Genomic DNA, 12,831 nt, shown 5'->3' with positions numbered 1-12,831 from the left:
CCTAGTGGTGGAGTAGGATGTTCTTTCTTTATCCAGTTATCTAGTACAATTGTGCACTATAGAAATGCTGCCAATTCCACTGCTACCTGTGGAATTTAGAAATATTTAAGTTATCATCGTTGTGTTTATTTTTTTTAAGAAGGGTAGGGAAGAGGTGATGCCCTTTGTTGGCTTGTGCTGCGTGTCTTCTCCTTATTGTAGCAGAATTCATTATTATAATTTTCTATGGAAGTTGAGATTTTTATTTAAGACTTAAATAGAAAACTCTTTTGATAGACATATTCAATAGTTATTTCTTACACTTTTTTGTTGTTTTGATCAGCACACAGTTGATTGTTTTTTTTTTTGTCCTCCAGATTTATCTTACCAGGGGAAGCAGACGTTGGTATTCCATATGAAAACTTCTTGTCACCAGATGAAGAAACAGATGCTAAAAATGAAAAAGAGGCCAGGAAGCATCAAGAACTGCTATTATCTTTAAACTTCTCAAAGTAAATGCAACATTAACTATGTTTTATTCAGAATTGCAGGATTATTATAAGTACGGAGTTATAAGTGTGTAGCTACTTCCATGTATGTTATTCCTAATAGAAAAGTGGTGGAGATTTTAAATAGGTGTTGTACTGTGTCCAAGTTCTCAGCTTATTAATTTCTCAATATATTTTAGTTGTTCAAATATGTAACTATTGTCTTCATTTACATATGATGCAATGTCAGTTGTAAATGTGAAAGCATCTGTTTTGGAAACAGGCTAACACTGGAACAAAAAGAACTGTGCAGGAGCAGACTGAAGTTGTTAACTTACCTTGATCGCCTTGAAACTTATGAGGTGAGAAACTTGGTAATGGCTTTAACTCTTTTCGAGTTCCCATTACACAGGTAGTCCTGTAACTTTTTTTGTCACATCATCATATTTTTTGTTATATGTTGTAGTATTAATGTTTATAGTCTCCTTGAAATATAGCAGTCTCTCACTTGAGAAATGTGAGCTGTTTTCTGTTCAAGCTACTGTATTTTTCCTGCTTCAAGGTTGCAGATGGCTAGCTTTTAACTTTGAGAGGCATAGCTGGGCAGAAGCCTGCTTTGAACATACGGTGTCCATTTGCCAACAAAGCAGCCTATTTTCCCCTTTTTCAGGAATAGTTGTGTATAGTTGAAAGTGTATTCAGAGGATTTGGCATTTACACACAAGTGTGTCATTAAAGTGTAAGGGGAAATCTGATGCATCTTGAATAATAGAACAATCTTGAGCATAGGAAATAATATAGAAAAACATGAGATGTGGAATGTGGTGTAGGATCACTTGCTTTGAAACTGCATCAGTCAGTCTAAAGAAGTCAGTCTAATTCAGATTCTCTATCAGATCTCCTCTTTTTTTGAGTTACAGAAATGAAACTTTTTGGAATGTGAATCTGTATTTTTTTCTTTTTTTTTTTTAATTTAACTTTGCAGTTGGTAGTACTCAGGTTGATTTTTACTACATTTCCTTGTAACTAATGTTGTATAAACTTTAATTAAAATGGAGCAGAGAATTGTCTTAGCTTATCAATCAAAAATGTATCCTTTTTCCATACTGGGATAAATTAAAACCACCAAAAAATAATCAAAAACAAACAACAAAAAAACCAAGCCTCCACCATGTTTTTTCCAGGTATAATTTATGTTTATTCATGGTATGATGCATATAGTTTTGGATGCTGTTGTGAATCTTGTATAAAATCTGGTCTGTAATTTTTTAAATTTTTTTATTTTTTTGTAGGAAATTCTTGGTGGTCCTCATTCAGCTGAACAGCACTATGATGGTGAATTCTTCAAGAAGTTCAGAAATCAAAATATTGTGCTTTCAGCAAGAACTTATGCTCGGGTATTAATATTTTGTTAAGTTTTTTTCATTATTGTTGCCTTTTATTGTTGCTTAGGTGTGTATTTGTTCTGTTTAACATAGCTGAATCCCAATGGAAGTTTAAGTGGAAGATGTATTTGTTTGATTGTAAATAAGCAAATGCAGGGACCCTGAACAAATTTTCTTTATTGCTGAAGAAAATTTTGAAGTTAATTTGTTTGTTATAGGGCCTAAACTTGCATTACATTCTCTGTTTCAGTTTATATCAGTCTTCTGCAGTGTATTGCTTTTTGTCTTTAGGAAAGCAATGTTAGAGCCCTGGAAATCTTGTTTACGTTCCATGGATCAGCTTTACTTCCACACAGACAGGCAATTCTCTCCAATTTTCCAGAGACTACTTCACCACATGAATATGCTTTCTTGCTGCCTGAGGCTTGGTAAGAATGCATTAGTGGATATTAACTTTTTTTTTTTTTAGCTTTATCTTCATTTCTTGTGCAAATCTTCATTTGCTGTTTTACTTCGTGCCATTTGTAAAATCTCTTTGTCTTTCTGGGTTATCTAATGGGAAGTAAGGGATTTAGATGTTCTTGTCTCCGTTACCTGTAAGCATGGACTCTTGACCTGCAGCTTCAGACCCAAATTTTCATTGGTGTAATAGAAGTCTGTGTTCTAAGAGTCAAAAATAGAATTGCTTTTTCTTGGATGGCATGTAAATATTGTATTGTTCTGAGTTTGTTTTTAAACACCATTTAATCCTTAAGCAGTCAATAACTTCATCTTGTCACAGACTCCTACTCTCACAAAGGAAGAATTAGGAAAAGGCTTAAATCCCAACTTTCCTTTGAGTATAAAATGTAGTTTACTGTCAATTTCATGTTGACTATTAATATAAACCCTCACAGGAGAGTCTTGAACGTCATACTACTGTTCTCAGTCTTATTTAAAAGGAGTTTTAGCTTCTAGGTTGTTTCTTTCAAATGCTTCAATTACAGAATCAGTTTTGAACTATATGCTCAATGCTCACATGGAATTAGAGATTTCAGTTTTTAGATTTTGCCATAGGACTTTGAACTCTTACTTCAGGAAGATAGTTCTTTTGAGTAGGTTATGGAATTTTTTTTTTTTTTTTTTTTTTTTTTTGAGCCTTCCAATATTATAGTTGCATCTTTCATTTGAAAGTTTAAACACTACTTTTTTTGGGTAATATGCTATGTAGAAGGAGTTTTATTCACATAGTCATTCCTGTGGCATTTTCCCAGTTTATAATACTTGTCACTTTTTCTTAGTGGAAGCTGGTGTGTTTTTTTTCTTGATATCTAATGTTTGCTAGCATCCTTTTAATCATTTTGTTAATATTAGGAACACGTTCAGTGTGTAAGAACCCTTGTTTTATGTTTTTCTTTAAGGTAACAGATCATAAAGAGAAATTATTGCTATGTTTATAAAAAACAGAGAAGATTCCAAATTTTCTCTATTGTTTTAATAAGATATATTATATGAGAAGGGAGGAATGAAGGCTTTTCTGAATTGTCATAATTTCTTGCTGGTGTTCATAAACAACTTCTTATTTCTGAAGTATCACTCGTTTTAATTTTTTTTTAATTTTTGTTGCTGTGTTTGGTTGTCTTGTTTAAGTAACCAATTGCTGGGAGGCAAAATTCTAAAGATTTAAAATAAATAAAGATTTCACTGTTAATCTGGTAGTGAAGATGTGAAGTTATGGTTTAAGAGTTTGCTTCTGTCTGCTACTGAAAAATGGAAGTATATAGTTTGAATCTTTATTCCTTTGGCAGAATGGAGAGACCTTCCCTGTGCTGTGATCAGTAGATATGTGCAAGTTCATGCTTTTCTGCAAGTTGCAGAGTAGATATGGTATTATCTTTGAAATGTTTGTCTTTGCGAAATGTGAATAAGGGCAAATAGGATGTGCATGGAAAGTACATAAAATTGTATTGAGCATCTGATCTAACGTCTTTCTAAAACTGTAATCACTGTTTCAAAACTGATTACTAACACAGTATTACTAACTACATCTTTGTTTTATTAATTTAGTACAATAGAGCATCTACTAATGAAAATATCTGTTAATGACAATAATTTACTACGATTTCTTATTAGTTTTAGAAGGTGTCTTTTGAAAAGCGATCAGTTTTTTTTCTTCCAGATAATGTCAGCTTCTGAGAATTTTCAGTTCGCATGAATCAAAATTAATTCATGTGAATCAAAGAGAATTTGAGTTCTCGGTCATCTTAGTATGAGTTTATTGGGTCTTTTTATTTCTTGCATTTATTTTTTTTAATGGGAAATTAGTATAAACAGAATGACTGCTTATCTATAGACACGTATTTGTTATGATTTCCAGCTGAGAGGAGTATGTTATTTAGTTTTACTGTTCTGTAGAGTATGCAGATACAGTTTGCCTTAAATGAACTGAGTGAACTTGTGTTAATTTATTGAGCTATTTCATTCCTATGTAGTATTAAAAACTTTCAAGTGTTGGCTGTAATAAACATCTGAACAAAAGGAAGACATTGTGAAATGGAAGAAGAGGGAAAATGAAGTTCTGCTGAGAGTTGCCTATATCTTCTGTGGTTTTCGAGCACTTAAATAGATAAGAGGATGGAGTTCTCTGAGGTGACTCCACTCCTTTTGGAAATTTACTGCTTTGCTCCATGTTCCTCTAGTTAGTTGCTGCCTTTTCTATGGGAATTTGGATGAGGAAAAGCTTGAGATGAAATAGAAGGTGCTGTCATGCTTGTGCGTGGAACAGGGGAAGTGGGAAAAATAGACACCTAACTATTGCTAAGTAAAAAGCACTGGTACGCAATTGTTTGCTATAAAGCACCACCAACATGAATGCATGTAGAGTCCTGCATCTGAAGAATGTCAAAACCCAGGACAAATGTTTTTGTGAAGGTTGCCTCATTACTGTCATTTCATTTTGTCTCGAGCTACAGACAGTGAACTCAGAGAAAGTGATGCCTGTTTTGCTAGTGCATGTTATATGCAGTCTTAAGCAAGTAGTTTTTCCTGTTACTGGCACTTCGTCTACATTAGGATGGCACCTTGAGTCTGGTGTCCCAAAAACTTTGAGGCACAAAAGTTGGTTTAGCCAAGAGGAAAAAAGTAGTAGGTGATAATGTTTACTTACGTATTTTTGCAGAATTGTGATCATAATGTGTTCTGACTCCTTCCATTTGTCATAATTATTTGTCAGCATCTTTGATATCTGTGCTGGGTCATTGGTATTCATACTCCTCAAAGATCCATTAGGTACATGGTCTATATCTTTTCAGACAACTAGAGTGCACATCATAGAAGTTTAGGTATTCAGAGGAGTTGATCTCTCTTTTAAAAGAATGACATTTCGCAAATTAGCATTCCTAGTTTATGGTTACGATTGTTTCCCTCAGGTTTTTAAAGATGATCTCAGAGGAAAATAATGCTTTACCACCATTATAAATATGTAACCAGTCTTCTTCCTTTTCTTTTAATTTCCTTACATTTAACTTTTATATTGCAGCATAATAGTTCACCCTTTAAACACAGAATTTGGGAAATTCAAATGTGAGGTTTCCTCAACATCCGTAATTTTGTACGTTACAGCAGTAGGGAAAAACCTTCGCTTCAAATCAGTGACTTCTGCATACTTCTGCTTTTTTTACCCTTTAACTTTTTTTAAGTACTGGTTTTCAGTCATGACTTACAGAGAACTTTTACTGGAGAGTTTTGAAAGAACTCCATTTGCACTGGGATAGGCATGGAAATATTTTTTAAAAACTTCAGATGAAGCTTTTAAAATCAGAAAAATTCAATTCAGTAGATTCTCATCTACGAGCAAAAAGATAATTAAAACTGAGAGAGTTCTAAGTGGCTTTGCCTTTGCGTTACGATACCTTCTCCTGGTTTTTAGTTACTGCTTGGTGCATTGCAGTTCCAATAATGTACCTTTATCTTTTTTCTTGTGTATCTAATTGATTTGATAACTGAATGTCTTTGGAATTGTCAGATGTGTACTCCTAGTTATGTTCTATTAGTTTCTTTTCTTCTGATGAACTGCCTTTGTTTTTAGTTCAATTTAGATGTGTTTATGTTCAGAGGATTAATCCCATAGTCAGTTTTGTCTTTTTGTTTTTATTTATTTGTGTAGCAGTACAATCAGAGAAGACTTTTGCACTTCTTGTATATATGCAGTCCTCTGCACTTGGATAAAGAAAAAAGCAACAACAGTTCAGAAGTAGAGAGTCAGTGTAGTTGATATTATGAGTTTAAAAATCACTAATCTAACCTTCAACTGAAAATTAGAAAAGCAAGTTTTGAGGGGAAGATTACATTTTCATGACTCCACATGTTCATGCTTCTCTTTGCATTGATTTCTGGTAGGAAAAGAGAAACTTCTTGTGGTATTCGTAAAAGGTGTTTTGGAGGAAAAGAAGTTCTTAAAACTGGCCTTTGTGGGGATCTGGGCAGCTGCAGGATTGGCTGAATTTGGCCGAAGAGATGCTGCAGGAAGTGAGCTGGTTGAAGTATTGTGTTATTACTCTTCAAGAGTTTTTGAAGATGCGAGAGAGAATTTGAAGCTATGAAAAGGCCATGGAGAACATTTGACAAGAACTGTTGACAAGGAAGGTGGGAAGTTTATGAAGAACTGCTATATGTGAGCATAACTGCTGTTTAGAGTGACCTGAACATCCTGAAAGAAAAGCAGATTTCTGTTCCTGTGAATGAAGAAAACTTTTGGAACAGTGAAAACAGTGAAAAACAGAGAAGCTCTGCTGAAAAGAACCAGGAGATCCTGGTGAGCACAAGCAAGTCATGAGCCAGCAGCACGTCCTGGAAGCTAAGGCCAGCAGTAAACCTGGCCTGCGTTAATAGGAGCATACCCAGAAGACTACTGCGCTCACTCAGCTGCATCTAGGATACGGGACAACCAGGAAATATTTTGATGAAGCATAGTGAGGTTAGCAGAGGACCATCAAGATGTTTAGAGATCAGAGCACTTTTAAAAGGCTGAGGGGACTGGGTGTTTTCATTGAGGAGAAGGTTTTGGGAGTACCAAGCAGCAATTTTCTCAAATCTTGCTATAGAGCATTGAGCTGAACTGCAATTCTGTTGTTTGTTGTGTTAACTTGTTTTTCTTTCTGCAGTGTTTATGCCTAGCTTATCCTGTCTTTGTTTACCGTGTCAGTCTATTGCATGCATGTTCCTGAATTGTACCTTGGCTTGCCTTCTGTGTTATTCTCTGAAATTATTTTGCTGATCTGGTCTTGCTTGTAGCTTTTTTTATGGAATTAAGAACAAAATTTCTTCCACAAACTTTCATTACACTTTTATAAGTGTACATTTATATAAAAAAGTACATTTTTATAAATGTATTTTCACAGTGTGGTGGCAAGGCTGGGAGCTCATCTATGTCTTTAAGGCAGCCCATTTAGATTTTGTGAAAGCTGTTGCCTTACAATTTCATTGTATACATAAAGAAAAAAAACACAGCAGTCTCTTAAATTGTGACTGAATAGTGTTGATTGACATATCTGTTCTGTCCAGCTAATTTAAGTGTAAAAAAATTTCTTCTCTTCCCGGGTTGCAAGAAGATAACTATATCATTAAAAAGTAGTTTGATCTGTTTATGCAGAATCAAAAAGAAGACTTTTCTCTGGTTGCTGAGTTGATTTGAAAGACCTGTCATTGAAATGCTCTCAGTAGGAGTTCTGAAACACAGTCAACTATGGTAGCCAAAAGCTGTTGGGATACCTTTTTCACTATTTAATGTGGATCAGTTCTCCAAAAAGTTCTTTTGGCAGTTCATTTTAGGCACCAGCTGTACTCCACCGCTGGTGAATTTCACGTCTTGTGGCCATTTACGGAAAATGAATCTCTCCTTCCCACCTCTTTAAAATGTGTCATATGGTAAATTGAATAATTGGAAACCTTAAATATACGTATTCAATTATTTAGTTGCTGTTACTAATTTGTTACTGAACTAACCCAGATTTTCATGTAGTATGGAAAGTGCAGATGAGTATGTTATGTCTGTTCCTGGGGTGCATTCCTGATGGTATTTCATCCTCAGTTATAGAATTGTAACATCATAAAAGTGTTTCAGAGCCATAAGGACCTCAGAGAAACAGAAACAAGAATTGATTTTAGCATTGCACCTTGGTGTGCACCAGGTCCAGTACCTCTCACCTGGTGTAGGGAACCTGCTTTGGCAGGGGGGTTGGACTCGATGATCTCTGGAGGTCCCTTCCAACCCCTATAATTCTGTGATTCTGCGTGATTCTGCCATCAGATAAGGGAAGGTGTTCTGCTGTGCTCTGTGCTGTGCGGCCTCACTGCCAGCACTGGGTACAGGTTTGGGCACTGCAGTTTAAGGATGTCAAGCTATTTGAGAGCATCCTTTTTTTTCTTTTTTTCCCTCCTAGATAATGAGCAGTGGATTAAAAAATATATATATTAAAAAAAAGAAAAAAAGAAAAAGGAGGGCTCCTGTTCAGTGTGGGGAAAAGGAGGCTGTGGGGAGACCTTTTTGCTCTCTTCCAATATCTGAAAGGTGCTTACAGTGAGAGTGGGGTTGGTCTCTTCTCACTGGTGACAGGTGACAGGATGAGGGGAAACAGCTTTAAGTTGTGTCACGGTAAGCTTAGGTTGGATATCAGGAAACACTTCTTTACAGAAAGGGTTGTTAAGCACTGGAATAGGCTCCCCAAAGAAGTGGTTGAGTCACCATCCCTGGATGTGTTTAAAAACCATTTGGATGTGGTGCTCAGGGACTGTGATTTAGTGAAGCGTTGTTGGGGTTAAGGTAGTATGGTTGGGTTGTGGTTGGACTCAATGGTCTTTAAGGTCTTTTCCAATCTGAGCGATTCTGTGATTCTATTCCCCATATATTTTTAGGAAAATAAAAAAGGACACGTTTTTCAGTTTAAAAAAGTACTGTTCCCAAATATGTTGGAGTGAGTTGTCTTTTGGTTTCAAGTCTGAACAAATTTTACAAGTGTTTTTTTTTTTTTAATACTTATCTTCAACTAGATGTGTTTCTGAGACAGGCCTGCTGATTGAAATCCTTGAGAAAAAAAAAACAACCCTCAAAGTTGCCACTGATAATAGAAAGCATTGGACTCTGACCTTAAAAACTAAATTAGACATTCCTCTTTTGAGATCCTGTCCTTGGAGAGAAAAATAATCTGTAAGTTTGAATAAATGCAGTTGATAGGATACAGGATGCAATAGCATGGGCCTCTTTTGTCAAAGCAAAATGCGAACAATAGAGTAGAAAGAGCAATACAGGAGAAGTCAGCTCTTTTTTGAGGAAGTAGAGTTGAATACCTCTGTAATCTGTCAGTTTACTGACTTCTAATCATATTTATTCTACTGTTGAAAAGGAAATAGAGAAAAGGAAAGTATAGGGGAAGCAGTGGTTTGGAAGGGAAAAAACAACCAAAAAATAATCCACGAAACCAACCAAACAAAATCCCAGATAATATTTGAATGAAGTTAATTATGGAACATGTGATGGTTTCTTTTAATTGGAAAAGGGAGACACTTGCCTTAGTGACTACAGTGTTCAATTCCATACCTGGAATTTTGGATGAGTGCACGCTGCTGATTCACCCTACATTAAGTACTGTCTCTGACCTTTGGAATTTCAGTTTCTAGAGCAAAGGTGTGAGGTTGCATAGCACAAGTTGAGAGAGTGGATGATGGATGCGATAAAATAGGCTCTATGTTCCACATTCAGCAAACTACTTGTGCATGCTGAATTTGCTTCCGAACCTGTCAGATTTATGTATGCTGTGCAGTCATTCTGACATGTCCCAGTGGTGCTGAATTTGCTGCATATGTGCTGCAAACAAAGTAATGGTAGAAAAATGGAAACCCTGCCTCATAGCATACGCTTGTTCACTTTTCCAGCTCTTCCTTCTCAGTTTCATTTGCATTGAATGCTTTTGAATTTTCAGGATGTATTTTAATTCCCCAAATCTTTCTCAGCTTACTCTTTTGCAGTTGATAGCAGCTATTTTTTATAGCTGTTTCTTATGATGGCATTACAGTTACTGATACAAAAATTTTGGGGGGAAAACAGATTGTGCTAAAATTTAACTATCATAATGGGGAAAAAACCCCAACTTGTGATAAACGTTGTGATAAATATAGCTCTAAGTGTTTTTTGCCTCTTTACTGCTGGGATCTCCTATCGATTACTGGTGTCAAGGCTGCTTTATTCTAATCCTTGTTTTTAAACTGAAATACAAAGAGATTTTCTAAGCCTTTTAGAATGATGAAAGTAAGGACAGTTGGACACAATTAGATAGGGGCCAGAATGGAGTTGTGATGTTTTAACATTGTTGAGGTGGTAAATGAAGTAAGCAATTAAGCGTATTGTGAACTACACTTAGAAAGAGATTTCTGTGTTAAAACTGACTTTTTATAATTGCTTGATTCTACAAGAATATGATATTTTGCAGCTATGTAGATGGTTGTTTTCTTTTGAAATGTCAGTTTCCTTATGCATTTAGAATATACAGTTAATGATGATTACTATTCTTCTGCTGTGAGAAGGGAAAGAAGGATGAAATGAGGCTTCCATTCAAGGTTGCACTGCAGTCACTGTCACATGAATCAAAATTTTTTCTCTTCAGGTTTCTGTGGTGAGATCTGCTAATGAAGTTCTATGAAAAGCTTAAGAAGTTATATAATCTGACTTCAGAAACTGACATCTGTAGGTTTCATTCATGCAGAAGCTTCTGCTGAAACATGAGATTGTTCTTGGTAAAAGGCAAATGACCAATAGCAGATGTAAAAAGGAGAGGAAAAAGAGAGTAGGTCCAGGCAAGCACCTCGCCATGTATACCTGAATTTTATAAAGAATGTACAGCTGAAATATTCCTGAACTAGATACTTTTATACTTCTAATAGACTTTTATGGCACTTCTTTCTGAGACTTTGCATTTTTGGACACAAGTACTTTTTTGTGTTTGTTAGCAGTTTACATGTAGATGATTAAACCTAGTATCTGTATAGGGAGTAAAAACAGTGAAATGTCATCTTCTATTTAAGTGGCATGAAAAAGTGAACAACATAAAAATCTTTTGTACGGGACTTGTCAATCTGCTTGAGCTTTCACAAAAGCTTTACTGCATTTTTTTCTGTCACATCCTTTTCAGTAGGGTTGGCAGAAGGGTGTTAAGTGTCTCATTACTTCTTCATTTGGTGGATTTTTGGAGGTGAGGAGAAGGGAAATGGAGGAACTGTCAAACAAAGAATAGTAATCAAGTGAGTTATTCCTCAGCGAGCTACTTTTTATTATTTCAAAAGTGACGAGAGTTAGCTGAAATTATAAGCCAATGTTTGACTTTGGAGAAGTTATTTTGGTGGAAGATTTTATTTAAACTGTTACTCAGAAAGGATTCTATTTGAAAATGTATTAAAAAAAAAAAACCTGTTTGAAACAGTTTAAAATTTAAAGGTAAACCCTAGGTGTTTTGTGTTAGAGGAATAGGGAAGAAATTTCTAGTTTTTGATGGGGAGAGTCAATTACAGCATGTTTTCTGAAATGAGTTGGTGATTGCATCAGCCCACCAAAAGAAGTTTTTTTCCAGTAACTTCTTGTTTCATGCTGGGTAGATAATTGCCTGCATATAGAAATATAACTGCTGAGTCTACAAGTTGTTAAGTATGTTAAGAGTAATGGGAGGAAAGAAACACACTAACATTTGGGTCCGTTAGGAAACTTTGCAAGCTTGCAAACTTTGTTTCTAAGCCTCTTGTACTAATTATGCTGTTAAAAATTATTTTCTTGACTGGAGTTTTAATTGCCGGATGTAATTTTGTCATGTCTATGGCAAATATGCAGAACATGGCTGCTTAATTAAGAACTCATTCAATGTGATACAGGCTTGGAATGATATATTCTTTTTTTATTCTTTCTTCACGTCTCATTTTGAAGGATAGCAGCATGCCTAGCCCTTCACAAAAAAAGTGAAAGTCTTTGGAAGTCTTGGTTCCTTGTCTTTCAGATTCAGTATTTGTTCACGGTATTAAATTTGTGATGTACGCTCCTGCTGTCCTTTTACCTAATGATTTTCTGTATTAATTACAGCGTTAGTATGTACAGCAAAGTTGGAAAAAAAAAAAAAAGTCTATAGTGTGAAATTATATTGTGAAATCAGAGGTGCTGTTCCAAAATTTCCTTTTACTCTTGTTTTCTAAGAGTAGATGTGCTGTTTGGGATCTGAATTCTGAGATTGTCAGTGGCTATAGGAGTAGCTTATATTGGACTTTAAAATTTTACAGATATTTGAAACAACTTCTAAATGCAACAATTCCCTGTCCTCTGCTGTCTCTTTTCTGTGTTTTGTCCAAGCCAGAGTTGAATGTGGATGATACTGTATGTGAAACATAAGAATTTGCTGTTTTCCATTTTCTTAATTCCTGTCTGTTTGCTTTTTGCAGCCTGCAAGCCTCTTTCCACCAATTTATTGCTATGTCTCATGCATATTTCTTGTGGATGGTTGGAATTATTAGAGATAAGACTTAGGATATTATTGTTAGTGTGTAATGTAAAAAAAGGAAGAATGGATGACCTTGGAGAAATGTTTGTGTATACAGGGAAGGACAGTCCTGTGCTTTGTTTCGTATTTATGCGTGTATCTGTGTTTTGTGATTGTTGCTAAATGAGATGAAGTTACTGATTTATAGTTTTGTTTGACTCTAACGTTGTGAAATTGATTTGTTTATTGGAGAAGTTTCTTTTTAAGCTACTGTGTTGCAGTTTTGCACTTTGAGGGATAAGAATACTGCATCAGTTAACTTGTGAATCGTGATTGTCCATGCTGTGTTACTGTTGCTGTTTATGGGGTCAGGAGAAAATGAATGAGATTTAAATCTCATTATTCCAGTGCTCTGCAGCTTTAATGTGTTTATTTACTATGTGGTTTATTTCTTATCTCTACAAGTAGCAGAGCCTAAAAGGCTCTTCTTTT

General features: G+C 35.3%; 1 protein-coding gene across 2 annotated transcripts in view; it reads left to right on the top strand.

Moving 5' to 3' along the window:
- NBAS (NBAS subunit of NRZ tethering complex) overlaps positions 1–12,831 on the top strand; it is a 158,736-nt gene that overhangs the window by 29,023 nt on the left and 116,882 nt on the right. For both annotated transcript variants that reach the window (XM_031610992.2, XM_090136391.1), the window contains exons 18-21: positions 357–491; positions 751–829; positions 1,760–1,864; positions 2,144–2,280. In XM_031610992.2, coding sequence (XP_031466852.2) covers positions 357–491; positions 751–829; positions 1,760–1,864; positions 2,144–2,280 — 456 coding nt within the window. The remainder of the gene's footprint in view (positions 1–356; positions 492–750; positions 830–1,759; positions 1,865–2,143; positions 2,281–12,831) is intronic.

The sequence above is a fragment of the Phasianus colchicus genome, chromosome 2, assembly GCF_987193195.1.
Source record: "Phasianus colchicus chromosome 2, bPhaCol1.hap1.1, whole genome shotgun sequence".
In the NCBI taxonomy this organism is placed as follows: Eukaryota; Metazoa; Chordata; class Aves; order Galliformes; family Phasianidae; genus Phasianus; species Phasianus colchicus.
Note: the sequence above shows the minus strand (reverse complement) of the source record. Positions and strands in the feature narration are given on the sequence as shown.